Source organism: Enoplosus armatus, chromosome 17, assembly GCF_043641665.1.
Source record: "Enoplosus armatus isolate fEnoArm2 chromosome 17, fEnoArm2.hap1, whole genome shotgun sequence".
In the NCBI taxonomy this organism is placed as follows: Eukaryota; Metazoa; Chordata; class Actinopteri; order Centrarchiformes; family Enoplosidae; genus Enoplosus; species Enoplosus armatus.
This window is the reverse complement of record NC_092196.1, coordinates 2,578,949-2,604,919: the sequence shown is the minus strand read 5'-3', so window position 1 is coordinate 2,604,919 and position 25,971 is coordinate 2,578,949. Positions and strand designations below refer to the sequence as shown.

The window sequence follows — 25,971 nt, the reverse complement described above, 5'->3', positions numbered from 1 at the left end:
AATGTAAACATTGGCTCGTTGGCCATTACTCTTACTGTCTAACAGTTAATGCACTCAAATACTGGCATATTGTCAAGAACACAAAAACCCACAGAAATGTCAGTAATGCTCCATCCAAGATTCTGACCTGTTGATAATCACAACTGCAGCTTGTGCTGGTTCACGAACATGCACACGTGAAGGCAGAGTGTAGCGGGGCTCAAGTACTTTGACCATATGCTTAAATTCTGTATTCTCTACGACCTAGTACGGTCGCATATCTGCAGCGATAAACACTCCTGTAGCATTAGTTACTACTTTGGCACTATCTGAATCTGCAGTGAGAAGCTGCCTGAACGCTGTGGGGAGAAGAACTCGGCCTTCCAGTCTGGTTTTGTTTCGTTCTGCTAATCGACACATTCAGGTGATGCCGTCGTAAATGTCATGTTTGAAGTGTTTCCACAGACACACTCGACTTCAGTTAAACAAACAAATTAATGGTCTGTTCTCTTACACATACACATAATTTATACATCATATAAAGTCACAACAATAGTAGAAGCAACTTACTTGACAGATGTACATTTAAGTCGTGCTGTGTCACTCTCCCTTTGCCGCTTATTCTGAGCTGAGAGGAGGTTTTCTTTCTGGATAGCCTCCCATGTGTTGAGGCGGCTGGCCTTTCTGCCCCGCAGCGCCAGAACTGAGGACGGAGAAGATCAGTCAAGGGACTGGAATGAGGGTAAGAGTAGAAAGTGCACATGTACATGGACATCTGTAGAGATCCTCCAGCAGCTGAAGACTGGTGCCCAGAAGAAGAAGAAGAAGCTTGTTGTCTGTAAGGCATTCTGGACAGATGCCTAAACCACCTAAACTGGATCCTTTCAATATGAAGGAGCATGCTTGAGAGTTGGAACTCAGATCAACTGGTAAATTGAGAGCCTTGCCATCAGTCTCAGCTTCCTGTTAACTAGAGTGGTTCACAGGCACACATATCTGCCTGGTGATCTTCGCATCCACCTTAGTCTCATACATTAACAAGACCTGAACTTGGACTATTAAATTACTATGGCCTTAAACTCAGAAGTACTGACCCTCAACCCAACCCTTCACAATCAAACGGCCACAGGGTGCACTACATGTCACAGGGTTACAAAAAGTAGTAGTTCATACACTTTGATGATAAACCACAGAATTACACAGTATCACATCCAATAATTACAAATATACAGGTTCACCTCTTTCTGTTCATATGCTTGAATGATTTCTTTTTCTCTCTCTCTCCCTCCCTGTCACTATTCTTTCTGTATTTTTTCTCCTTCCATTGCTCTCTTTTCGGCAAGTCGGTTAAATGAACACTGGTACAGCTGAGTTTCCATTTCTGATTGACACACCAATTCATTAATTTGCAAAAGCTGGCTAGTGTCCTGCCTGAGTCCAACCCTGGTCGAGAGGAGGGTTTTGATGGAGGGTTGACGTGTGTGGGCCCATTCAGATAGCTGCCCAATGTGGGTTTGTGTCACTGTGTCAGTCTGAATGGAGTAAAAGCCAGTAGGACTAGGACACTCCTTGAACACAGAATCACTGACAAAGTGAAACCTTGGCAGAGCCCCACATCAACTGACAACCAACTTGACTTGCTATCAAGAATACAGAGACAGCTCTGTCTTGGCGATAAATGGACCAGATGATTTTGGACCAACTGTCCTGGCACCCTGAGACACAGCTGTAGTTCCTCTTCTAAACACGTCTAGACTGAATGGACTCCATAACTTAACCAGTAGCTGATTCATTGTTTGACAACCAGGGGTCACAGTGCTTCATTTCATGTTGAAGCACATACTTGTGTCTCTTCCTTTTACTGTTTTACCTGTGTTTTTCTTTACCGCTCCTTCCTTCCCCTGCTAAATGACCGTGCTCTACTTACAACTTCTCACCAAAGTGTTTGCGCTTGACTGAGGGGATGCGGCGGATGTATCTCTTGATGAAAAGGTGGAGGTGTGAGATGATAATGAAGGGTGGTGCCAGGCAGGGCCTTGAGTGGTACTCCACAATCAAGTTATAACGTTGAAACTTCCAGTAGGTGTCACTGCGCTCCTGTACTTTGGAGAAGGTGTAGCTGTAGACAGTAAATCACATCTCATTATGCACATAGACAGTGCTAAAATGCTTTCCTACACTGGTTTCCATGCTGCGTGTTTGAAATCTATGTAATCATTAGAACAGCATTGAAACTGAAACAAATCATTCTAAAAGCTAGTGTACCTGAACATAGCAATGAGTAGGTTGACCAGCACTATGTTGGTGAACAGCAGGTAGATGACGAGGAGGATGACAACCAGCCAGTTGGCAAAGGTGTTCACACAGGGCTCCTCACCTGCTTCAATTCGTGTGGCGTCATTTGTACAGTTCACTTCCTCCAATTTATCAGCTAGATGAAGAGGTCCAAAACATCATGTGAGGATCTATGCTCCACATTTACAAGCACCTTAAATAGTTATATCCATTTTAACTGTGAATGGCTGCAATAGCAGCTGAAGTCCTATATACTTTGTGTTGACAGTTTATTAGACCAAATGAAATCTTATGTGATCCAATGCAACATCTGTGCAATAAATCCCACCTTTATTAAGCTTATAAGATCCAGTTTTTGTTGAAACTATGTTTACTCAATTCTGTGGTCATTTTGCAGCTGCTGTCTGTTGTGTTGTTATGGTTCTAAATCATATTGAAAGGTATTTCTACCGGTGTAAAAATGTACATTTATAAGTGAATGGAGGCAAATATTAGACAATAATCCTGCATCAATTTGTTTTTTTGCATCATTTTATCTTCTGAAAAAGATATTTGTGTTGCAAATGAGAAGGTCATGCAAATCTTTGAAGAAAAATGTGCACTAAACTTTCACTAAAACTTCTTAAATCTAATTTAAACATGGAGGACACCAAGAAAACAAAAGGTCCTTGTGCCTGACCGAGATAGAAACTAATAAAATTGAGACTGTGCCACTCACCATCCATTTCATGTATGGGTATTTGTCCAAAAATGTGCAGGTATGGTCTGTAGAACACTCGGCGGAATATCCAATTAGGGCGGGGATCATACGAGTAGAGGAGTGCCTGATTGGCCACTCCATAGGCCATGAGCCACACAGCCAGAAAAAAAAGGAAGAAGAAAGCGTCCTTCATCTGAGGGAAGAAAAGAAAGACCAGAGATGGATGATGTAGGATCGGCCCTGGTGCAAGGTCATGTTTAGGACTTTGTCATTTCAATGATATCTGCTGTTTCTAGTCCAGAAGCTACATGATCCATTTCAATGACACGTAATCAGAATTGTAATGAAACACATTAAAGCTATCTGTGTATGGCATGACTGTTTGGTCCCTATGTCATGACTGTTCTAATAATTACTGTAGATTATTGTACTATTATTGTACTAAGGTTGACATGAGGACTTAGACCTAGTCTTGGAAGGGTGGGTGAGTCTCACAGGGACAATATTCATACATATTGTTTTGATACTTTAAGAGAACACTGACATCACTTTCTATATGAGGAACATGGATGCAGAAGAAGACGTGCAGTGTGCACAGTGGGACAAGCCAAGGTATCCATGACACACGTCTTTGGAATGCACTATGTGGACAATATGCCAGCCACCTTAATCCATTTCTCCTACATCATCTCGGCTCTCCTCCATCCATAATGTGCAATAAACTATTCTAAATCCATGTCTTTATTGGTGGGGTCTTTGTTAGTGAATTGTACAGTGGTGGTACAGAGTGGAGGCTCTCCAATACAGACACTGGCTTGCAGAAAGCACTTTAACCAGACAACAGGCAAGTTTAATTTTGGTTAATGTTAAAGTTAAGTTACTCACAGAATTCATGTTAATGAGTTTGTCATTTTAACTTTCTTTTGTTTCATTTCACATTTTCATTTGTGTGTTGCTCATAGGTTGTTTCCTGAGTTTTGTGTGCACTCACCATTTTGCCAACAATGATGATCTTGGGCCCAAGCTGTTTGTGGATGGCAAAGATATGGATCAGACGTAGTGTGAAGACCATAAAATCTATGGCCATCACTGCTCGGCCAAACTCATATGACCAGGGACACATTCTGGGAAACAAAACAGTGCAGTCAGTCACCAGTCATAAGTCACACAATACATTCACCTACATTATGATCATATACAACCAGATGAGAAAGAAAGATAATTATAAAAAAGGGCTAGGGTTAGGGTTGAACTTGTCAACACAAATACATCTGGTCATACAGTTGCCTTGGTACCCTCTGGTGCAGCAGTCAGTGTAAATTCTCCTGTCAGTGTGTCAGAAGAGTCACCTGCAGCACAGAGCCAAAGTGAAGAGAGCGATGGCTGTGAGATCACACTTGTTCCACACATCCTGAATGTAATTCCTCATCCTCTGGAGCACAAAGGTACTGCCCACAAAGAAAGTCTGTCAACCAGAGAGAGAGAGAAGAGTCAAGATATTGTATGTGGTTCAGTTTTTGAAGCAGTGCTAATGTTGGTCTGAACACGGCTTTAAAATTGCAATAGACACGTTTTTTGCTTTAACTTGTCATTATGAAGTAAATGTTGATTGCACAATGTAATGGCTAAAGAATAATGACACCATCTGCATTTAGATTGGTTGCCTATAAGCCTCTCTTTCACTGTACAGGTCTATCCGCCACCAGGGACGATCTGCTGGGAAATTAAGGTTGATTTATGGCACAAAGGAAGTGCACCAACCACTGCAACCAAAACAAAAAGAGGATAGCGCCTTTACCATTCTCTTTATACATCCATGGCTTTTTACGTAAACTGTTGTAAACTTGTATAATTTCATTTTCGTTTCAATGAAGTTCTTAAAAGAGGATAGTGCTTGTGTTTTTCCCAGTAGCTATTAGTTTTTGCAAAGGCAAACAGCCCTGTTGATGGAGGAGGCAAAGAAGGCGAAGGAGAGTGATATAACACAAAAAAGTGGTGCTGATTGTTTCTTCACAGAAATTTGGAAACAAATGCATTAGGTCCTGTGTTGTTGGTAGTTGCAATTTGTAGTCTGGCAGTGTAATATTGAACAAAATAAGGATATGGAGCAAATTTTCGCAGGGACTGGTGCGAATGAATCATATACCACACCTTTGTAAGCTACAACTTTTGAAAGAGGCCATGCCCTTGGTTTGGATATGGCTATGGTTAGATTGTCTGAACTGCCTCAGCATTCCAGCCATTTTGTTTCCGTCTTTGTTTTCCTTTTTCAAGGTGCTTGCTGACTACTAGCTATCTGATCCTGCCAAACTGTTGCTGGCTATACACTTGGGCCACTTAATAAGTGCCAATATGTGTGTGCATGCTAGTTCATAGTCTTTCACTCCCAACTTGGAAAACACTACAGCCAGTTTTATTCGTTATAGTGTACCGTGATCCAGGTCCGTACACTGAATTTTTCTCAACCCAACTGGTCAAAACAGATGACCGCCCACCTAGAGTCTGGTTCTGCAAGGTTTCTGCCTCTTAAAAGGAAGTTTTTCCTTGCCACTGTCGCTGTGAGATAATGAGATGCGATTTACTGTCTACAGCTACACCTTCTCCAAAGTGCTTGCTCATGGTGGGAACTGTTGGGTCTCTGTATTAATATTATAAAGAGTACGGTCTAGCCCTGTTCTATTTGTAAAGTGTCATGAGATGACTTTTGTTGTGATTTGGCGTTATATAAATAAAATCACAACCAACCACAATCCAACCATAAAAAACAACCAACCTGCCGAATCTCTTCACATACTAAGGTGAAAACCCAAAAGTAAAGCACAAACTCCAGAGTGGCGGGGCCATCAGGGGGCGGGGGTTTGAAATCCACCAACAGAACATAGGCAAACAGGCAGAGGAAGAGGAAGTACATCAGCACATTGCCAAGGAATGATGTGACAGGGGCAAACCAGAACTGTCTCCACCGTGACACAATAAATGGTCTCTTGGAGTTTGATGGCAAAGCGTCTGAAGTAAAGAGAAGTAAAAGAATGAAATCAGGAATGATTCAAAGATGTCAAAAAACAGTCATACAAAATATATTACTGTATACACTCAGTGGCCACTTTTTTAGGTACACATGCTTGATCAAGAAAACGCAAACATTCACTTCCCCCCCAAAGAGAATCATGGTGCAGACATCATATACCATGACACACAGCCTGAGCAACTTTAACACTGTTGGTGTCAAAAACTACTTCACTCCCACATGAAACAAACTTTAAGGACTGCCTTTTTTCACCTACGTAACATTGCAAAAATCAGGCACATCCTGTCTCAAACAGATGCAGAAAAAATAATCCATGCATTTGTGGATTATTGCAATTCCTTATTACCATGCTGCCCCAATAAGTCCCTTAAGACTCTCCAGTTGATCCAGAAAGTAGAATGAGAGCCAGAGGTTTCAGCTATCAAACTCCTCTCCTGTGGAATCAGCTCCCAGTTTGGGTCCCGGAGGCGGACACACTCTCTACTTTTAAGAGTAGGCTTAAAACTTTGCTTTTTGATAACGCTTATAGTTAGGGCTGGCTCAGGCCTGCCTGGACCTGCCCCTAGTTATGCTGCTATAGGCCTAGACTGCCGGAGGACTTCCCATGATGCACTGAGCTCCTCTTTCCTCCTCTCCCTCTCCATCTTTCATGTCCCATTAATGTATGTTATTAACTTTGTATCTTCCCCAGAGTTTCTTTGTGCTTTCTCGTCTCACAGGTTCCTGTGGATCGTTGTTGCAGACCGCCAGCAGCCATGGGCCTGCTTGACTACCACTGCTACAATTATTATTATTATTAGTCACATTTCTGTAATTATTGTAGTTGTTATTGTTATTAATGTTGCTGTGCGTCTATCTGTCTGTCTTTCTGTCTGCCTCTCTCTCTCTCTCGCTTTCTCTCTCAGCCAAATCGGCCACCTACAGTCCGTGTCAGTTCAAGGTTTCTGCCTGTTAAAGGAAGTTTTTCCTGTCGCCAAGTGCTTGCTAATGTTGGGAACTGTTGGGTCTCTGTAAATGATATTACAAAAAGGACGAACTAGACCTGCTCTCTCTCTCTCTCTCTCTCTCTCTCTATATATATATATATATATATATATATATATATATATGTGTGTGTGTGTGTCATGAGTGTCATGAGATAACTTTAGTTTTTTTGGCGCTATATAAATAAAACTGAAATCTTTTGGGAAATTGAAATCTCAGTGATGCTTCACTAAAGGTTGTGTATACTTATCAAACCTAAGTATTGCAATTGTTGATTTGTTGTTGATTTTGGTAAAAAAAAAAAAAAAGAAGGTAGGATACATACAATACATACACTGTCAGTTCAATATCAAAATATATTAACTACATTTGAATGCCTCAGTGTACCTAAACATTTTTAGTGACAGTTCTGCTAGTGCTGGGGCCAAAGAATGGCAATACCGTCAGATGGTCAGTTGGACTGCCCAACTTTCTGTGCAACATTTTAGATATCTCATATCTCAAACTACAAGCCCAGACTGCCAAGAGAGCAGGAAGTCAGACCCAGGCATAGCGCATACGGTCAATTTTCAAAGAAAAAACACTTAATAACACACTATTACTCCCAATTGTATATCAACAATAAACACACAGACAAAAAAAGAAACACTTTAACGACATGGCCTATATACCCACGGTAGAAGCACAAAAATGACCAAATAAACTAAATCTGAGTAAGTGAACAAAATCGTGCAGGCAAAATGATCCACTTCTGAAATGCTCCTGGTGGGGTATGAAGCCGTGCAAAGGACAGAACAAAAAACGCGTCGCAGACGTGATGTCATAGAGCCCTGCCAGGCGGAATCAAGCCATTTCTGCAAAGGAAGGAGTACCTAAGAGAATAGCCACTGAGTGCAAGTACCAATAGCAGAATAGTGATCCAAACCTACCTTTCAGGTTTTCTTTTAGAGCTCTGAACTCTTCAGCTTCTTCATCACTGCGATCCCAAACAAAGAATCAGGGACTTTTGTTAGAACTGAGAAGGAGAACCATCATGCAAACCAAGTCTGATTTAAGCTTGTATTTACTTTTGTATAATGTCAGCAAGGGAGAAGACAGTGGCATCATTCCCCTCCAGACTGTCAGTGTCTCTGGCATGGTGGACCGCCACAGACTTAACCTCCTCCTCTTGTTCCCTGTAACATGAACACACACAAGCTGGCATGTTTTCCTCTCTAGTCAAACCATTGGAAACTATTTGAGTTAAAATGAAACACTAGTTCTTTACTGTTAACTTGCTTGTTTTTGTGTTGTAATAATGCAGTATGTGTTACTCTAAGCAGTCATCTCAACTCCTGTCGATTCGATGGATCCAGTTCCTACTCAGAACAGATTCAATAGTGTCCAACAATGTGTCCGAAATCATTCCCTCATTCTTTCACTATTCTCAACATGTCAAACACTCTAAGTAGTAAATTGAGATTTCAGATACAATAAATATCATTTTGCACCATTTCACACAGGTGTAAGGTTGTATATCAGTAATTGACATGTTTAAGTCATGTTTACATTGTGGACACTAAGGGCACTATATAAAAAAATTTAAATTTAAAATCGGCTATAAGACTGTTTAACTGCACATAAATTTGTACATACTTTATATTTTCCGTGTATATATTCATTTTTGTCCCCCATATTTTTTATATCTGTATTTATTATTTGTATATTGTTTTTCTTTTAAAAAATATATATTTAAAAAATATTCATATATATTTTATATTTAAAAAAATACTTCTAATTATTATTGACACTTCTTGTCTGCTGTGTGTTTCTGCACCTTTCTGTCTTTGCTGCTGTGACTTGTAAATTTCCCTGCTGTGGGATTAATAAAGTCTATCTTAATCTTAATCTTAAAATTTAGGAAAGCTTTTCAGTTTGGTCAAATTCTATCAAGAATCCTACCTCAACTACGGTCAATATTCTGAGCCTTCCCTGCAGCCTTCCCTGCAGTGGTTAGTTTAAGTGAGGAAATCTTGACTAAAAACGTAACCTTCACTTATAGAATACATCTTCGTATGATTTGGAAATTGATGTACTATTCTGTAGGATTAAAGGTGTACCTCCTTTTCATTATCCTTTTGTAGTGGGAAAGTGTTTTTCTGACTGGTTTGGACCGAGTTTATGCATTTTAAGATATTGCAATCATGATTTTTTTTTAGAGAAGATTGGTTTAAAACAAATTTGAACTGGTTTAAACCAGTAGTCATTTCCTTATGCAGAAGACACTGATATACACTGAGCTTAAATTAAGCATAGCAGATGTCATACGTTGTACAGACTGTAAAACCCCTATGAGGCAAGTGCAATCTGTGATTGTGGCTATTTTTTTTAATATAAAATTGACCTTCATTTACTTTTGACTTGACTCTTGACTTGATGAGAGCAGTTTAGAAAATGCTTCTACTGATAGAATGTGAGGAGAAATAATACACAAGACTGCTTGCACAAAGAGTGCTAATTTCAAATCCCATTTTTGCTCAAATTCCAATTTTCACTAATAAATTCACAATTTCTTTTCAAGTCATAAACACAAAATATGAGATGGAAACACACTCTCACAACCAAATAACACAACACTGACCTGAAGCTGATAAGGTTTGTGTAGAGGAGGGGGGGCAGGAAGAAAGTGAGAACCAGTTTCCAGACCTCAGTACTCCTCTCCATGTCACCCCACCAGATCTGAGATAGCAGAGACTACAGCAGAGAGCAGCACTGTCACTACAACAGCTCCCAACCAACATTACATGCACTGATGACATTCATTTACACTGTCTGCATCAATATCAGTTGGTCATCCCCAACCTTGGCATTTAAAAACTTTGGATTTGTTCAATTAATCAATCAAGAATCACTCAGGAATTGGATTTGTAGGGAGAATTTTGGAATTGAATGCAAAGGTTTGAAATCACATGAAATGTAACTTTCATTTTGAATTTGGATTGCACAATTCAAACTCTATGTTGCTGTACATTCATTCACTACCTGTTAGCTGTACTATATATATATATATATATATATATATATATATATATATATATATATAGATATGATTAATTAATTTTTCTTCTCAGCCACTATTTTGTTTGTTTTCTGTGTTTGAAGTACCTTTCTAAATGCAGTGCATGTGTTGTCAAAGTGGTGAATATGTTTTTCTCAGTCTGACACTATCTTTAAGCCACCAGAGGGGTGGGAGGACGATTTAAAGCCTCGTTTGAGCCTGGCATGTTTACAAGTCTGTTGGCAGGGCAGCATCTCTACCTGAACACCATCATGGCTGAAGAACAGGCGGGCGTCAGCCGCAGTGGCCATCTGCAGGCACGTAGCCCCGCCCCACACTGGAGACTTCCTTATAAGGAGAGTGAAGGAGCGACTCTCGCTGCTCTGGTAACACTGCCCGAATACATCTGAACACACAAACGACACAGAATCCACAGAAGGATATTCTTTTTTCCTCCTTCATAATGGTTAAAGATTGCTTTTCTAGGCTGCTAGGTAACAGGGTTTCAACTCTGGGGCATTTCATGTCTTTATTACAAACAGTGGAGACATGACAGGAAATGAGGGAGACAGAGATACAACAAAGGTCTTCAAAGACTCAAACTGGAGACCATAAGCCATGGGAAAGACCTGGGCTTTAACTTTTAGATCAAAATAATTAAAAGATGTATTTAACTGCTCATAATTCAATGAAAGGACAGTTACTGGGGCAACCAGCAGCTTGTGGTCTGACTCACCGTGTGCCAGGTTCTCAAACGTCTGTGCTAGTTCCTTCATGGCCAGCTTGTTCTCAGTCTCACTCTCGAGCTTAGAAAGCTCCCTCAGCATCTTACAACCACCAAGAGCGCTCAGTACTGACTCCCCTGCCTGACAAGGAAACACAGGGTGCCAATAAACAGTGAAACTAAATTTGAAGGCAACAAAAAGGGCAGCTTTGTGAAATCAGTGAAGTTTGCTGTAGTGTGCACATGCTGGTTTCTCAAGGCACCTTAAAATGTCATCACCTGAAACTGGTCTAGTTTAAATTGTGTACTAATGTTGATGGTGCCATTTTAACACTGAAATGTCTTCAGTGATGTTATAGAATATTACATGTGAGTCTCACCATCTCCCAGAAGTAAACAGCCATTTCACTGCGGTTCTGCAGGACGGCCCAGATGAAGAGTGCTGCCCAGGGTGAGAGGCAGCGCTGGTCCCGGTATACACACTCCCCCAACAGCATCTTATTGACTTGCTGAAGGTGAGACAAGACACAAGATCTACCAGTGAGGGAGTCAGATCTGAACAGATCTCTCTTGATAACCATCCATTATATCATGATCTATTTTAAATTGGGCCAGCAGCTTTCTTCTGTTCTCAGTGATTGTTGTTAATGGCCCTGAAGTGAAAAACACAATTTGATAAAGTAGTGTCTCTCCTGGTCCGTATCATTAAAAAAATCCCCAAAGCATGACTTTTGTGTGTATAGTGTATACCTAAAAGAGTTCTCACTACATCGTACTCACCTGTCTCATGCAGAGCTGAGGAGTGGGCTACAGGTTAACTCACGCCACACTAAGATTTCTTTCATTTTCAAATGGCAAAAGCCACAAAAGGCTTTACACAACTTTTTTTCCACATATGCAGTAGTACTCCACAAAGACCTTCAAATAGACTTTGATGTGTGAAAGTTCCCCACTAACTGACCTTGAGAGCCCTCCTGGTGCTCGTGCTGTGGTCAAGGCCCAGAGGTCCATAGTAGAAAGGCTGACAGACATCACCCAACAGGTCCCACAGCAGGCGGGATACCTGCAGCATCACCAGACACTTCACTACTACTGTATACAGAGCAATGATGCATTCATGTAATGACACTTTAAAAAACGCAATTTATGCAATTAGTTTGCTGAGTTTCAAAATAGTTAAATCCCATGTTTTTGTGGCAGAACTGTGACCAATGCAGGCAGCACTCTGATAGTATTGTGGTGCTCAGCGCAGAGCCCACAGAAAAGTTGGGTCTAGGAGCACTCTTCAACCCTTCAATCAGCATAAAAAATAAACATTTTCTGTGATGACAGCAGGGATATCAGTGAAGTATTCTGCATTGATCTATAAATAAATAGGTGGTTATTATAGTAGCTGCTTTCAACATGTTTTCACAGCATATGAAGAGCTTCTTCTTCAGTTGATTAAATCTCTGTAGCCATCTGAAGGCAGCAGGACAAACGTGAGAAATATATACATCTGCAGCCAGAGCGCAACTGATACCAGTTGCTACAGATTAACCACATGCACCTCTACACATATCAGACTGCTCGGTCATCACTTGGTGTAGGTACGAGATGTCAGATTACCATGGCTCATTATTCCTGTGCATTATTGCCTCCTTTCCAACTTTTTCTAGCAAAAGTGGCATTTCATTTTATTCTTGAAGGGCATCACAATATATTAAACAACATGCATTTGCTGTATCACATCAGTATGACATGATACAGCAGAATTATGATGGAAATGGCATTGGATGATGTGGTCCTATAAACAGCTTCAACAACTATTGTTACTATTATTTTTCTATTGTTAATGTACTAATGCTACAACAGCCTACAACATAACATGTGATTAAATAAAGTAAAAGAGCTACATATAATCATCACCGTCATCACAGTAATGACCAATGAACATGACATCAACAGAATCCTTCACCCACCCATTGTACACCACTAACAGTATAATCAAACCATTTTAATCCATCTTAAGGTCCCTTTTTGCTCCCCCTCTCACCATCCTCCCCTCCTCTTCCTCACCTCATACAGGTTGAGCTCCATTGCTGAGGCGGGTCCAGTTAGTGCACTCAGGGGACTCTTCAGAGGTCTCCTCTCATCTGTCACAGCTCCATCCAGGTTAGGCAGGGATCCAGCCAGGCCCTGCCTCTCACTCAGACGCCTCTGGAGCAGGATGTAGGCCAATGAGCTGTCTGACAGCGAGCGGTACAAGCTTTCCAAGCGGCGGTATGTCAGGTAGTCCAGGATATTTAGGCCATTCTCACAGAAGAGACGCACAAACTGGGGCTTGTCATTTATCAGTGCATCTGTCATGGAGTCTTCAAGATCCTCATACTGAAAACATAATCACCTCTTCAGTATCATGTGATTAAAACATGCAGGAATACATTTCTAACCACTTTCTGTAGCCCATGGATTTTGTACTTTTGCTATGCATTGAGTAAAAAAAAAATCATAGCACTGCCAAACCATGATGGTTGGTGCCCTCAACTAAGCTTTTATATCCCAAATCCTTGTTGATGCCAGGTGTATAGATATTATATAGATAGGTACTTTGTACCTACTTTTTTTGAGTATAATTTCCCCCTGGGGATCAATAAAGTATTTCTGATTCTGATTCTGATTGACAGTAGAACGATTTATCACATTTGTCATTCAGTTTGACTCTGACCTTCCACTGTATGTCTCCATTGAAAAGCTCAGTTTTAGCGATGTCCACCCGGTTCCAGGCCACGGCCAGTTTCAGCTCTTCAGTGTACTCACTTGCTTCACTGGACACACGTTTACTAGCTTGACACACACACAGAGAAAACAATTGTTTACATGTACTTTACAACAAGTGCACTGGATAAATAAAATTGGTCAGTGTTGTGATTTTTGGGGTCTTTCATTGTTTTAGTGTGGGGGTATGTGGGTTAAGGAGGCAGAAGAGGTCATGATAAAGCTGATGGAAAATACCTGGAGAATATAAAATGGCAAGGGAACACTGAGAAAAATGCAAAGACACACCAAGAAGACAAGAGAGAGACAAGGGAGGATGCATACTGAGCAAAACAAACGCAAATACAAATTCTTGTCGAGGCCACTAAATTTTGTGTTGCCAAGTGTTCAATAAAGCAGGGTAGTTACTAACACTGACAATGTAAATGAGCCAAGCCACAGTTCAGCTGACTTCAATTACGTGCTGCTAAAAACAAAAAAATCTCTTTTTTTTGTGGTTCTTCAAACAAGAGCATTGCTGTTCAGATCATCCAAAGTATGCAAACAGGCTCAGTCCACTCTCGGTGGATGTTATTCAGATTTAGATCTCAAAAAGTGAGCTCATGAGATGTAGCTGGCTGTTGGAAGCTGAGACACAAGCACGTACACACAGAGGGTGTTGTCCTGGAGAGTTTTACTCCAACAACACCACAAGATCTCACAAACCCGTTGACAGTGTGCAAACTTCTACAAGTGCCCTTTACATTTTACCTACATATATTTATTATTGAACAAACTCAAAGACTCAAAGTTACATTGAGCAAAGACGAAAACTAATCAACAAATAAGTAAACAAATAACCCAACCTACTCTGAATGGTTCACGGCCATCAGACACTGCCTTTTACGAATGACTGATATACAAAATAAATGAGAAAATGGGTAGAAATCTGGGACGGATTTCTTTCACAGATCAGGAAAACTTGAACTAAGACAAGTCTGATGTCTTCATAATCTAAAACCAAGCCTACTGCTCCTAAGTTATTGACCAGGTCATCTAGATATATCTACACAGGCACTCAGTCCCATGTCACCAGTAGGTCTCTAAGGTCCTCTGATCAGGGTTTGTTGAGTTTGTTTCATGCTCCAGGTGTAAATCTAAATGAGACTATGCCTTTGAAGTCATGGCTCCTAAACTTTGGAGCACCTATTTAGACTTGCCATTGTGTAACTTTTTATTTATTTACATTTTATGGGGTTTTTACTCTCTTTACTTTATTAAGTCTGTTGTCTGTCTGCCTTATTTTTTTTTGTGAAGCACTGCACTTTCTGCTCTATATAAATACTATTTAAATAAATGGATCTACTTACTTACCTCTAACAAGGGCTTTGAGGAGAACTGTATCAAAATCATCAGAACCCTCCTGTTCCCCGTGGAAAACAGTGATGAGCTCTCTGTTCTGATAAATACTCAGAGCCTAGACACACAGAAGTAGTGGAAATGAACAAATCAATGTTTCAAAGTCTCATTTCATACATCGCAAAACATTTACATAACCACACAGACTCCGGGCAGATCAAATAGAACATTAGTGATGGATCTATAGATTAGCAAAGTGGGTTGGGTTACATCAGGAAGTCATGTTTCATTTTATTAATTAATCCCACAGACAATATTAGGGTTATTAGAGTGTTCTCTATATGAAAGTCTTCTGGTTGAATCATTATACAACAAAGCCACTAAAAATCAGCTTGGTTGAAAAAATGTAAATGGTGAAAGACAGCAGAATTAAGTCCTTGCTCACCACTGCATACACTCAGGGTTTGATCCTGGTAGCACTGCCACCTGTTCATCACAATATACTTAGCTGTGAAATATACTGTATTGTGAAGGAAACATTGCATTGTAAACTGGGAGGAAATGGGGACAAAAAAATCCCCAAAATAAATAGAATTTAAGAAAATTGGGGTGAGAAGTCACAGGACTATGAGTCCAAAAAGGGGATGATACAAAACATCAAGGTGCAAATTATCATGTGACTAAATCAATTTATTATAGTTTAGGAACAAAACCCTTTCCTGTGCCCTATTGTTGTGTCTTCTCTCACCAGTTGGTCTCAGTCCTCACAACTCTCCCCACAAACCCTTTTCTGCTTTCTTTAGAGTTTTAACAACTGCAGACCGTAACTGCAACTTGCTTTACTACTGTACGTGCAAAGAAACACACACACACACACACACACACACACACACACACACACACACACGTGTGGTCTGACTTACATTATCCACCAGTTTCTCCAGCTCAGCTTCAGCTGGGAAGTGTCGCCGGACCTTGTCACGGACCCTGTCGCGGTGCTCTAGGCTGAGACCCTCACCAGCCTCGCCCTCTGCTGGGGGAGAGGTGGGACTGAGGGAAACAGAGGAGAGATTGCCCAGCAGCTCACTGATAAGGTCTGCAGCTGGACCAGAACCAGCAAGAACCAGCCAGGGTGTAGCTTTCCTCAGAGAGGCATCTAATCTCTGAGCCAAGGAATATAAGTACACAAACGGTCTCAGTGAGATGGACATGTCTCTTTTAAAAGTCCACATAGCTGAGTCACACAGTTTCACTGGGTACTTCATTTAAAAAAATTACAAATGTCACATGGCATGAACCCTGAGCCCATATGAGACCCTGCTTTATAAGCAATGAACAGTAGGATGCAGTAAGACAGAAAACAAACAAACACAACTGTCTTCACATCACATACAGACAGGTATGGAGGAACATTCACACTGCTGGGGGAAAAAAGACGGAGCTCAAAATCCTGGGGAAAAAGTCACCTCCATGGTCAAGCAAAAAGTATGAATTTTGTCATTAATTAGATTTCTTAAAATGTCAAAATCTTGATACTAATGACATTTTGGATTTAGATTTTTTTCACATGGATGGGTGCAGTTGTAATAGCAATAGCCCTTTTGGGGAAAGACTTTCCTTTAGGCAGTTCTCTGTTAAGGAGGTATTTGACCTTTTGACTGCAAGACTCTCACTATTATCTGCACCTATTATAGCTTATTCCTTAACAAATATTTTTAATTTAACTCCTAAATTCCTAGTGTGGAAAGCAGCACATGTACTGCCTCTACATAAAGGCAGTGACACCAGCGATCCAAATAACTACTGTCCAATCTCCAAAAGTCATGTTTAGCCAAAATCTTGGAAAGGTACACATTTGAATAGTGATGAGCTTTTCTATCTGAGCATTGCATTTTTTCATATTGTACATACATGACCTGGGCTCATTGGTGAGCTCTATTCATTAGTATGTTGACGACACATTTATTTATATTTAATCCTCATCAGCGTCCTCTATTGACAATGCTTTGTCGAATTTAAAGTCAGATCTTTTGGCTATTCAAAGGCCTTAATTAGACTTAAGCTTTTACTAAATCCAGAGAAGACTAATTACATGTTCTTCACCAGATCTTAAATGAAACATCCTCTAGGTTTTACTATCAGTACAATAACTGGGGCTCAAATTAAAAAAGTGCCATGTTACAAGTACCTGGGTATCTCATTGGATGAAAAATTATCTTTTAAAACTCATGTTCAGGAAGTGACTAGGGACCTTAACATTAAACCGGGTTCCTTTTTCAGAAATAAACAGTGCCTCTCTTTGAGCAGTAGATTACAGGCAACATTTTTATCAGTGCTTGACTATGCAGGTGTCATCTACCTGCATGCTGCTGCCCATACCCTCAGTCCCTTGATGAGGTGACAGTTTTAGAACCCATCATTGTATCCTCTATGAGAAGGTAGGGTGGCCTTCACTTGCCACTCAAAGGGAACAACACTGTCTTATTCTATTTACACAGCCATCCTTAATAAGCTACCATTTTATTTATCATCACTTTTAAGAGTTAGAAATATGGGACACTGTACTCATTCTCAAGAATGTATTACTTTGGACATCCCATTTATGAATACAGGATTGGGAAAAATTGCATTCACCAATTATGCTCCTCATAGATGGAATAAGCTTCAGGACACAAATTGTAAAACAGTTTAAGCTTCTGTTGAACAATGTTTTACATAACATTTTTTCTCAATAATTTCTGTCCCTGTATAATGTACTTGTTACACTTGTCTTTTTCTTTGTGTTTTTGTCTTGTGTTGTATTTATGATTTGTATAAGAATGTTGATTTTTCACTTTTTACATTTTTTTATTGTATAACTTATTTTGATTATGTATTTGCAGGACACCATTGTGAATGAGAGCTTAGCTCTCAATTGGTTTTCGTGACTGGATTGACAGGAGAGTGGTGTGCTGCTGATAGCCAGTAACTGGCTATTTAAGTATAAATAAATACATATATAAACTGAAACCAACGCAGAGTTTAGTGTTGGCCCAACCACCCAGCCAAGTGGAGAAACTACAGAAAGCTAGTCGAACTCACAGAGGTTCAGGCAAGGCCTGTGTGCCCTTCTTGTTGTGGGCCACCTGAGGCATTCAGCATGTGTTGTGGCCTGTTAGTAGCTGGTACAACTGGCTGTGCCATGACAACACAGTAGATTTTGGTAAAATCTAAAAATCTATTATGGTATGTGTGTGTGTAGAGTGAGAATGTATTTGGCAGTTTGCTTACCTCCAGCATATTGGCGTCTCCTGAGATGAGCATGCACAGTACTGGGATTTCAATACTGCCACTACCTGTTGTTGGCCCAAGATAAGAAGTTAGAAGAAAAAAACAGATTCTCTACAGAAACATTGCATTAAGCAAAGAAAAAAATCAGAAAGGCTTTCTCATAATATTATGGAGGCCCTGAGAGACAAGTGAGAAAAAACTATTCAGGGCCTCCATTTTCTAAATCTGATCTAATTAGTTTGCTCTCCTTTGTTTATGATTTAAGAACAGGTGAAAGGTTTTGTCTGGATAATCTTTCTAAGCCTTCTTTTTTTTGTTTGTGAAACAGGTGATGAAACCACCACAGTGCTGAGGAGGAAAATTGACTGAAAAGCTCTCGACTTCAGTCAGACAACACGCAAACACTGTGGCTATCTTTAATGGTGTGTGAACTGATTGAATATGGAACTTATCCATTTTTAGATCTACATGCAAAAGCCATTATTTCCACAACTGGATGAACCAGCAATATTACAGACTGTTTGAAAGGGGCTGTTTTTTCTCTACCTCACCCCAAATGCCAGTGCGCTGATGGGAAATGTAGTCCTCCAGACTAGCACGAAAGGCTGTCTCTCCCCCCCGGCGACCAACACTCCCATCATCCACCAGGAGGAAAGCCTGGCAGTTGTTGTCCAGGCAGCAGGAGTCACGTGATGTGTTCTGGACGTAGTAACGAGCAGGGAAACTCCCCTTCAAACAGATAACACAAGAGTGAATGTGAGAGAGTTCATTCCCTCTGCTGATTTTTGATGATTTAGCTCTAAATTTATGCTACTTTCTACTCTTGAATGGGAGCACCGGTACTGTACAATTTCCCCCCGGGGATCAATAAAGTATTTCTGATTCTGATTCTGATTCTGATCTGATATCAGCTAGGAGCATCTGGTCAATAGTCTTACGCTGGTGTAAAACCAGTCGACAGCAGCCATCATCAGCATGATTTGTTTTAGTTTATAACAACTCATATGCTACACCTCCCATACATCCACTTGACACTACTGGTTAAAGTGATGTCTCAGAATGTTTGGTCTGTTTACGATGTTACATTTGTTTCTTGCTGCAGCAGAAGAAGCATTTGGTTCCAGAGATTAAGCTCCATTTACTCTCCTCTCCACTTCCCTATGTTCTCTCTGTGTGGTCACTGACACATCATCACTCCATCATCTGATCATCTCCATCATCATCATCAACTGATCCGCAAGGCCAGTGACATTGTGGGGTTGGAGCTGGACTCTCTGACGGTGGTGTCAGAGAGGAGGATGCTTGCTGTCCAAGCTGCGGGTCATCTTGGACAATGTCTCACATCTTCTCCATAATATACTGGTCAGACACAAGAGCACATTCAGTGGGAGACTCATTCCTCCCAAATGCATAACAGAGTGCCACAGGAAATCATTCCTGCCTGTGGCCATCAAACTGTTCAACTCCTCCCTCTGAATGTCAGACTTTTTTACCAGTGCAATACATACTATATGCACACACACACACACACACACACACACACACACGTAAAAGGCAAAAGACAAAGGAAATGACTGTTGAGGAGGACCAAGGCGCTGATGACCCCTGTTTCCATCCAGGGGGTCAGTGTGGACATTGTAGAGGATTACAAGTACCTGGGAGTCCACATAGACAATAAACTGGACTGGGTAAAGAACACTAATGCCCTCTACAAGAAGGGCCAGAGCCGTCTCTATTTTCTGAGGCGGCTGAGGTCCTTCAACATCTGCCGGACTATGCTGAGGATGTTTTATGAGTCTGTGGTGGCCAGTGCTATCCTCTATGCTGTTGCATGCTGGGGCAGCAGGCTGAGGGTGGCGGACTCCAACAGACTCAACAAACTGATCCGCAAGGCCAGTGATTCTGATTCTGATCTGATTCTGACACACACACACACTGTTATTGTATATATTTTTATTTTTCACTTAAATACTGTAAATGTATATTTTTTATTTTTTATTTTTGTATATCTTTATTAGTATTTCTGATTCTGATTCAGATTCTGATATCAAGTTTTATTTGAAATGGAGTCCTTGAAGTCTTGCTTTCTTAAACAAGTAAGAATATCTACCAGTGCTGCTTCAACTATTAAAAAAAAGGTTTCATTTGTATTGTTTCTAGTGCAGGGATTTACCTTATTCTTTCTAGTTTCATGATACAGACACTCATTTATAGAAAATTCTTGTAACAAGTTGATCCTGACTTTTAATGCAAAGCAAACCCTGAACAAAGAAAGAAAAAAAGACGGAAGTCCTTCTTTTCCAACAATGGAGTATAGTGAAAGAGGTATGACATCTCTCTTATAAACAAGCACACACATACAATATGTATGAGTATAATTTCTCATTTCAAACCCATTTTTTAAAATTGTGAAATTAATGCTAGAATTCTGGCTTTTGTCTCAAAATTCAGACTTTTTTACTGGAACTTAATGTCGAAACTCAAGAAATTTGTTTAATCCTCTGACTCTCTTCTGGCATAGAACACAGGGCCTTACCTGCACTGGGCACATTTTGAGGAGGTATGTCAACCTCTAATTTGTTAATGGGGCAACACATGAGACTGACAAGATGAGGGAAAGATGCAGGATCAGTATTCACCAAATCTTCACTGCTCACTCCAGCATGGTGTTGAAGAGATGGCACACAGCTATACCAGCTGTTACTGGGCTTGTTCTGGGTTGCTGTCTCATTTGTTACGCTTACTGAATCTCACAAGATGTGACATATGTGAAAATATGACCTATTCCTGTTGTCCTTTTAAAATTAAATATGTTGTTCATGCTATGTGTAACAGATGCAAAAGTCAATCAAATCAATCAAAGAACAGAATTTGCAGCAAAGTGTAATTCACCTTTTAAAATGATCCGTCATTCTTCAAATTGGCACAGTCTTATCAAAGGTGTAGCACTGTATAGTGGACTATCTCAGGATAAGCTCATGGTATGCATACTGTCTGATGAGTACCTGGGCATTGACAAGCTGCTGCCTGTTGTGCACCAGGCCCCAGGGTGCCAGTCCCACAGCTATCACTTTCTTCTGGGAAAGAGCTGGAGCCGCTGCCCCGTGGTCCCTCACTGCCTCACCCACACAGCGAGCCACGCCCTCCCTAAGACCCCCCGTCAAGATCCAGGCACCTGGTCAAGAGTAGTGAGAAAAGAAGTGAGGTGGGAGACACAAGATGTGCTTTCCAATAACTCAGCACACAGTATAGTATATACACACAAACTTATAGAACTGACATAATAATATTTGGAAAATAAAAAAATACCATCAAAGCAATCAGTACATATATCGAGGCCCATTCCAGTCACCTCTCCTTCGCTGTTTTTTTTAGTTTGGTTTGGAAACCCAACACTTTCAGCATAGATGTTTCACATTAAAAGCCTTATGACAAAGGACATAATCCCTCTATTTCCTGGTTTTTCCTGCTTTTAATGCGAGACAACTGCAGCATGTAGCAGTAACAGCAGCTTAATGCCGATCAAAGAAAAGTGGCAAAGTGGAAACAACTGCAGTCAATTAGTGAGTAAGGACAATATGTCTGTTACAGAGAGAAATAACGCAGTGGTGAGTAGCACATGACTATGTTGTACTGATGGTGATGAGTTCTGTGGAAATGCACACATAGATAGATCCATTTTGTTTAATCATCGAGTTCTCAGTATTAAGAAATAATTAATTAATATTTTAGCCATAATCAAGTCCAAGATGCTCATCTGTATTTGTCAAATGTTTCGAGTCACATGATTTCGTTTGTGTCACATTACAATGCCATGTTATTAGTAACACCAGTGCTTTTCCTACTAGGACAAGTCAAAATGTCTGCTGTGAAAAATATCTATTCTTACAACTTTGATCTTAATGCAGATCATTTGGAGCACTTAACCAAATGAACATTTGAAGCAGAGATTTAACAATGTTATTGTTTTCATACAAAATAGCTCCATGTTCCATTCTCAATGGTTTCTATTGATTCTAATGTTAACCATGGGTTCTTACCTGTGCTCTGTGCAGCTCTAACCAGCCCGTTTCTCAGGACATCTCTCACCCATGTTTTGATCTTCTCATGGCCTTCGCCCCCCACCACTGACACAACCAAGTTGGGGGAGGGCAGGCCCCAGTGAGCCGTCATCAGGGTGTAGACTATCTGAGGTGATGTGTCACATGACAGCCGCAGGAACTAGAAAGGACAAAGAGAGGACTTCATACTGTTTGTACCTCAGTATATCTGGGAACTAAACCTAGAGCTCAGTTGGGCCACCACAAGAAACATTCCTTCTAAGAAGATGCTGTCCTGTCACCCTGTTCACAGCAGGGCCATGCTCCTCACACGTGGATAACTAAGTTATCCAGATTAGAATGTCGACAATTTGACACAAGTCTGGATGTTTTGGTTCTTCAAAGCTGGTTTAAATCTTAATCAACTTTTGTCAGAGCAACAAGTCCTTAAGCCCAAACCTGCAAAAGTGCCGCTTTTTGACAGTTAGATTTTTTATGGTGAACCTAATACATTAAATCATTTTCAAATACAAATGGCTCCTTTCTTAGATTTACTGTATACTGAAAGAGTTGATACAATAATGATTTCAAAAGATAACATGCAGGTTATTGTGAAATCATTATAATAATCATTATAATTATACAGTGAAGTTTGGACACTAAGAAAGAACCAAGATACAGTGAGCAAAGTGTGCTCCACACACTTCGGCATCTCTGCAGCAACATGAGAGGTTTGGACGTCAGTAAAAACAAGCTTTTCAGGGGGTGTTATGCTTGATATGCGCTCCCCCTGCTGGTGATAACGTGCATCTTTTTCTGATAACTTCTGTGTGTATGTGATGTTTTCCCTCCAGATGTACCTGAGCTGACCTGATTGGGGAAAAACCTATACATTGGGGGCAGGAAAACTGTCTCTCTCTGCAGCATGAGATGTGACCTGCCTATGTTTTCTTTTCAGTTATTTCTTGGTTTGGGGTGATGGGTTCAGTAGACTTTATTTCTGTAAGATTTGGTTTCTAATTTTTTGTTTTTGTTTTGGTTAGGGGGAGTCCCCAGGTCTGACTGCCCATGATTGGCCTAGGTGGCTTCTCTCCCTTTTGCTGGGAGGGCTGTCAATCCCCTTTCATTTATTTTGTTTAGTATTGATTTTGGGGGTCACTTTTATCAAAATAAAAGTATTGTTTATCTGTTACCCCTTGACTCTGTGAATTATTTTATTTGTTAACCTAAATAAACTAAAACCATCGCTGAGTTCAGATCACCAGACCTGATCTCACCGTCCAGCTTAGTGAGTGGATGAGTGGAGCGACAGTGGAAAGCTAGTGGAGCTCACCAGGGTTCAGGTAAAACCTGTATGTTGTGGCTGTTTTAGCTTCAGAATTACATCACCTCCCATCAAGAGTTCATGTTTCCCAGTTCAGTTGAGCTGTTTTGGGATTGTGGGGACTATTTCACACGCACACACTCACATACACACAGCATTATTGCTTTGCTTGCTGGAATTTGAATTGAATTGAGTTATGGTCTGTTTGTTTTGTTGAGTGCTGGTTTTTGGTGACTTGTATTTCATTGCTGCTTGCTATTTGCTTTATAGTTTTGTATGGTTTGACAGACCTATTTTCTTTCTATTTTTTAATTATCATTTGTCAGACGTTACTTTGACTGGTCAGTCTTATGAAGCCCAACCAAGTGGTATTTATTTCACCACAGAGTTTACATCATATACATCCACAACATGACAAGACAAGTCAAGACCTGCCAATCCCGAATCAACAACTATCAAGCACAGCCCTCCTAAACCTCCTACCTACTTTGAATAATGACCTGTTGGCACATTTAAGCACATTGTAATGCTGCACACACAGCGTGTAGACAGAGGATGCAACAGCCTCTAGATGGAGGCACAAGCAAGGTTATTGGGGTGTAATTATTCTTTGCCTTCTTGGATTCGGTTAAACATTTTTTGTTGGGTGACCTGTGGGTTCTATTCATCAGTCTTGAGGCAGGACCCCTCCACTAAATGGTATGCTGGTACATCTATGACCGTGTGTGTGTGTGTGTGTGTGTGTGTGTGTGTGTGTGTTCAGCACTGCCACTCACATGGCTATGTCTGCGTCCAGCGCCAGCAAACTCCAGCTCTCCAAAGGCATCGGTGGGACACTCCGAAGAGTGCTGCCTGCTGTCCCACTGGGTGACAATAGCTGCTCCAAAGTAGTCTCCTGTTGCCACCGAGTCATGCACCTCCCGCACACCACCACACTGACACAACGCTCCATTACTGACACAAAACACACAAACCTGTTATTCTGTGTTTGGTAATGTCTCAAATGCCCTGAGCATTTTAAAGGCATTTCAGGTAATGGTGAAAATTATCTGATTTTCAAAATAGTACAACGTTGATAAAAACAGGACTGAACTACTTTATGAACATGATAATCAAAACTGTAATACATTTCTGGCACAAGGCTTAACGGAGGGGGCCAGGTTATGTATTATTCAGCGAAGTGGAAGCATGTAGATACAAAAGAGAAGGGGGCCTAGGACAGAGCTTTAAGGTACTCCACAGTTTGGAGGGGAAGTAGATGATATGAAATTACCAAGAGCAATAGTAAACTGTTTAGTAATCTGTTTAGAGACAGTCTGCAACTCCTACAATGCCCCTTAGACGGAAATTTAAGATACCATAATCTTCTGTATCATGTATATACCAAAAGAGTTGTGATGAGAAAAAAACATTCAATTACAGAATCATATCGTCACATCATCAAATACTGATTCCTTATGACTTTTACATCATAAATACAATATGTTTGCATTTCAGATAGGAGGAGAGATTACCTGAAAGAATCTTCAACAAAAGTGGTGCACACTCGTTTCTTGATGATCTTGGGAATCCAACTCTGTGACCAGGAAAACAGTCTGTTAGAACAATAAGTACAAAGAAATTTGGAGACAGTACTGAGCAACGAGCAGTTACAGATTTATACATATGATGTTCAAAATTCTGACTGAATTTTGAGCATCATATGAGCTTGCAACAAGTTTTGGGCAAGCCTTTTCCTGCTGCCTTGTTTTGCCAGTTTATACCTCAAACTACAACTAACTGTTCTAACTTGCTCGGAATATAAAGGAAACCTGAAGGGGAAACAACAAGCCTTTAAAGCCTTTACCTATTAGCACAGTGAATGAGAAGCAGAACCAAACATAAATTCTCTCTTCAATCACTTTCCTATATTTTACTTACAAATTCCATAATAAACACATACTGTGGTTTCTATGTCATAACAACCATAAATCTGAGCTGTAAAATACAAAACCACGTTTCTGCTTAACTATGTTGTTATGTAACTGACACTCTCTGTTTGTCCCTGGGGCTGAGGTCTTTCTCCCAGATGCCCTACCTTCTGTATTGTGTTTTGTTGGGGTGTCTTGTAGATAGAAGATGAGAACGTTTACATTCACACAAGAAACCAGGTTATGCAGAAGGTCAGATTTCTCCCCTAGTTTACCTCTTTTGTACAGGATGTTGCTTCCTGATTTGTGTGTGTGAGTCACACGTATACCTGGCTAAAACATAACTAAAACCAAGTTTCATACATTTTGTTCAAGAAATCTGATTACTACAAGAACCAACAATAATTCAAATACTTAAATGCAGGTTAATGCACTGGGAAACACTGTGCACTGGGTTCTGGATTGTGGTTGACTCTAGGTTGCACTTTATTTTTTGACATAACACTTAATATAGTGTTATGTGAAACAACATTGATCTTAAAAGATAACTAAAACTTGAAAGGCTTATGCTTCATCCTGTTTCAT

The 25,971-nt window shown here is 40.4% G+C and overlaps 1 protein-coding gene across 2 annotated transcripts in view; it reads right to left on the bottom strand.

Moving 5' to 3' along the window:
* The window catches only part of trpm4a (transient receptor potential cation channel, subfamily M, member 4a), a 35,499-nt gene that overhangs the window by 6,039 nt on the left and 3,489 nt on the right, over positions 1–25,971 (bottom strand). The window contains exons 2-25 of one of the 2 annotated variants that reach the window (XM_070922450.1): positions 24,991–25,052; positions 24,253–24,430; positions 22,153–22,333; positions 21,118–21,287; positions 18,664–18,841; positions 18,113–18,177; positions 15,766–16,005; positions 14,858–14,960; positions 13,455–13,573; positions 12,806–13,117; positions 11,709–11,810; positions 11,128–11,256; positions 10,760–10,889; positions 10,284–10,429; positions 9,607–9,719; positions 8,054–8,161; positions 7,916–7,962; positions 5,748–5,980; positions 4,324–4,439; positions 3,966–4,098; positions 2,993–3,167; positions 2,245–2,410; positions 1,917–2,098; positions 550–682 (exon numbers count right to left, since the gene is read on the bottom strand). In XM_070922450.1, coding sequence (XP_070778551.1) covers positions 550–682; positions 1,917–2,098; positions 2,245–2,410; positions 2,993–3,167; positions 3,966–4,098; positions 4,324–4,439; positions 5,748–5,980; positions 7,916–7,962; positions 8,054–8,161; positions 9,607–9,719; positions 10,284–10,429; positions 10,760–10,889; positions 11,128–11,256; positions 11,709–11,810; positions 12,806–13,117; positions 13,455–13,573; positions 14,858–14,960; positions 15,766–16,005; positions 18,113–18,177; positions 18,664–18,841; positions 21,118–21,287; positions 22,153–22,333; positions 24,253–24,430; positions 24,991–25,052 — 3,521 coding nt within the window. Of the gene's footprint in view, positions 1–549; positions 683–1,916; positions 2,099–2,244; positions 2,411–2,992; positions 3,168–3,965; positions 4,099–4,323; positions 4,440–5,747; positions 5,981–7,915; positions 7,963–8,053; positions 8,162–9,606; positions 9,720–10,283; positions 10,430–10,759; positions 10,890–11,127; positions 11,257–11,708; positions 11,811–12,805; positions 13,118–13,454; positions 13,574–14,857; positions 14,961–15,765; positions 16,006–18,112; positions 18,178–18,663; positions 18,842–21,004; positions 21,288–22,152; positions 22,334–24,252; positions 24,431–24,990; positions 25,053–25,971 lie in introns of those variants that run through there. The other variant, XM_070922451.1, reaches the window with a different exon arrangement.